The following is a 1768-nucleotide window of genomic DNA, read 5'->3' on the forward strand; positions in this document are numbered from 1 at the left end:
CTCATGAAATTACTCAGCACAGATATGTGGAAGTCATTCATTATATTTTCCTACTTGTTTCCTCACAAATGAACTGACTAAACAAATCTTGATTATGGTATATCAGTAAGATGAGCAGCACACCAAGGATGTCATACTCATGAAATTACTCAGCACAGATATGTGGAAGTCATTCATTATATTTTCCTACTTGTTTCCTCACAAATGAACTGACTAAACAAATCTTGATTATGATACAACAGTTAAGAAAAATGTGAAATATTTTATGTTTTAGTGATGCATTTAAACTTTCAGGATGTAACACTGGAAGTCATTCAGAGCCGGAGAAAACCAATTCTTGTTGAACATCAAGTGGCTGTGGATGAAACAGATAAAGGTGATTTTGACTTATGAATTGTTTTTAAAGAAAAGACAAGAGCATTCGTTTTTTATATATAATGTTTTTAGTTAGTGTAGAATTTTTATCTAAATATTCATTTTTTTAAATCAAAAACTTTCTGTGAAGCCATTATATGTTAAAGTAGTAGTAAGAGTTCAAGTGACAGCCTAAACCTTCCATACCACATATTACTTAATAGGTATACCTGAATGGGCAGATACAATACAACATTATATTTAAAACATTTAATTTTTATTTATGATAACTATTGAAATTTAAGGAAACTGTTTGTATTTACAAAGTATTATCTGATTTTAAAATTGGTTGTGAAATGTATTCTGTTGTTTTTTTTATTATGAACATTTATATGAATGCAACTTTTATTTTCAGGAAAAGCTATAGAAATTCCTGTGAAAGATAAAGAAGCGAACATAATAAACACAGCTTGTACAGATACAAGGGATGAAAAGAAAAGTGAGATAAATCTTGAAGTTGACCACAGAGATTCTAATGATCAGGCATTACATCATAGAGTATCTGCAGAAACTGAAATTAAGCATGATGATGCTGGGCATGATAGGTTGCAGACTGAGGAAAATGTTGATGCAAGTGAAGAGTATAATGATTTATCTTCTCAGAGTGAGAATGATGGTCAACAGAGTGATTCTGTTTCTCATATATGTGATAAAAGCACAAAACAACGTGATAATGATAAATATGAAGATGCCATCGAGGGTACAAAAGAAATTGAGCAACATCATAAAGAAGGTAATAATAATAATGTATCTAAGGGCAAAATTTATAAAAATGGTAATAATCATAATATATCTAAGAGCAATGTTATGAAGAAGGTAATAACCATATTGTATCTAAAAGCAACATTATAAAAATGGTAATAATCATAATGTATCTAAGAGCAATGTTATGAAGAAGGTAATAACCATAATGTATCTAAAAGTAACATTATAAAGAATGTAATCATAATGTATCTAAGAGCAATGTTATGAAGAAGGTAATAACCATATTGTATTTAAAAGCAATATTATAAAGAATGTAATCATAATGTATCTAAGAGCAATGTTATGAAGAAGGTAATAACCATATTGTATCTAAAAGCAACATTATAAAAATGGTAGTAATCATAAGGTATCTAAGAGCAATGTTATGAAGAAGGTAATAAACATATTGTATTTAAAAGCAACATTATAAAGAATATAACAGTCTTAATGTATCTAAGAGCAACATTATGAAGATGGTAATAATCTTAATGTATCTTAGGGCAAAATTATGAAGAAGGTAATAACCATAATGTATCTTAAAAGCAACATTATAAAGAAGGTAATAATCATAATGTATCTAAAAGCAACATTATAAAGAAGGTAATAAGAT

The 1768-nt window shown here is 28.2% G+C and overlaps 1 protein-coding gene across 1 annotated transcript; it reads left to right on the forward strand.

The window, feature by feature from the left end:
* Nucleotides 1-109: 109 nt before the first annotated feature.
* Nucleotides 110-1266, forward strand: LOC106470492 (protein ecdysoneless homolog). Its single transcript, XM_013931054.2, has 3 exons — nt 110-163; nt 295-376; nt 770-1266. The coding sequence occupies exons 1-3, from the start codon at nt 140-142 to the stop codon at nt 1264-1266; spliced, it is 603 nt and encodes a 200-aa protein (XP_013786508.2). The 5' UTR covers nt 110-139.
* Nucleotides 1267-1768: the final 502 nt, after the last annotated feature.

The sequence above is a fragment of the Limulus polyphemus genome, unplaced genomic scaffold, assembly GCF_000517525.1.
Source record: "Limulus polyphemus unplaced genomic scaffold, Limulus_polyphemus-2.1.2 Scaffold4037, whole genome shotgun sequence".
NCBI classification, from domain to species: Eukaryota; Metazoa; Arthropoda; class Merostomata; order Xiphosura; family Limulidae; genus Limulus; species Limulus polyphemus.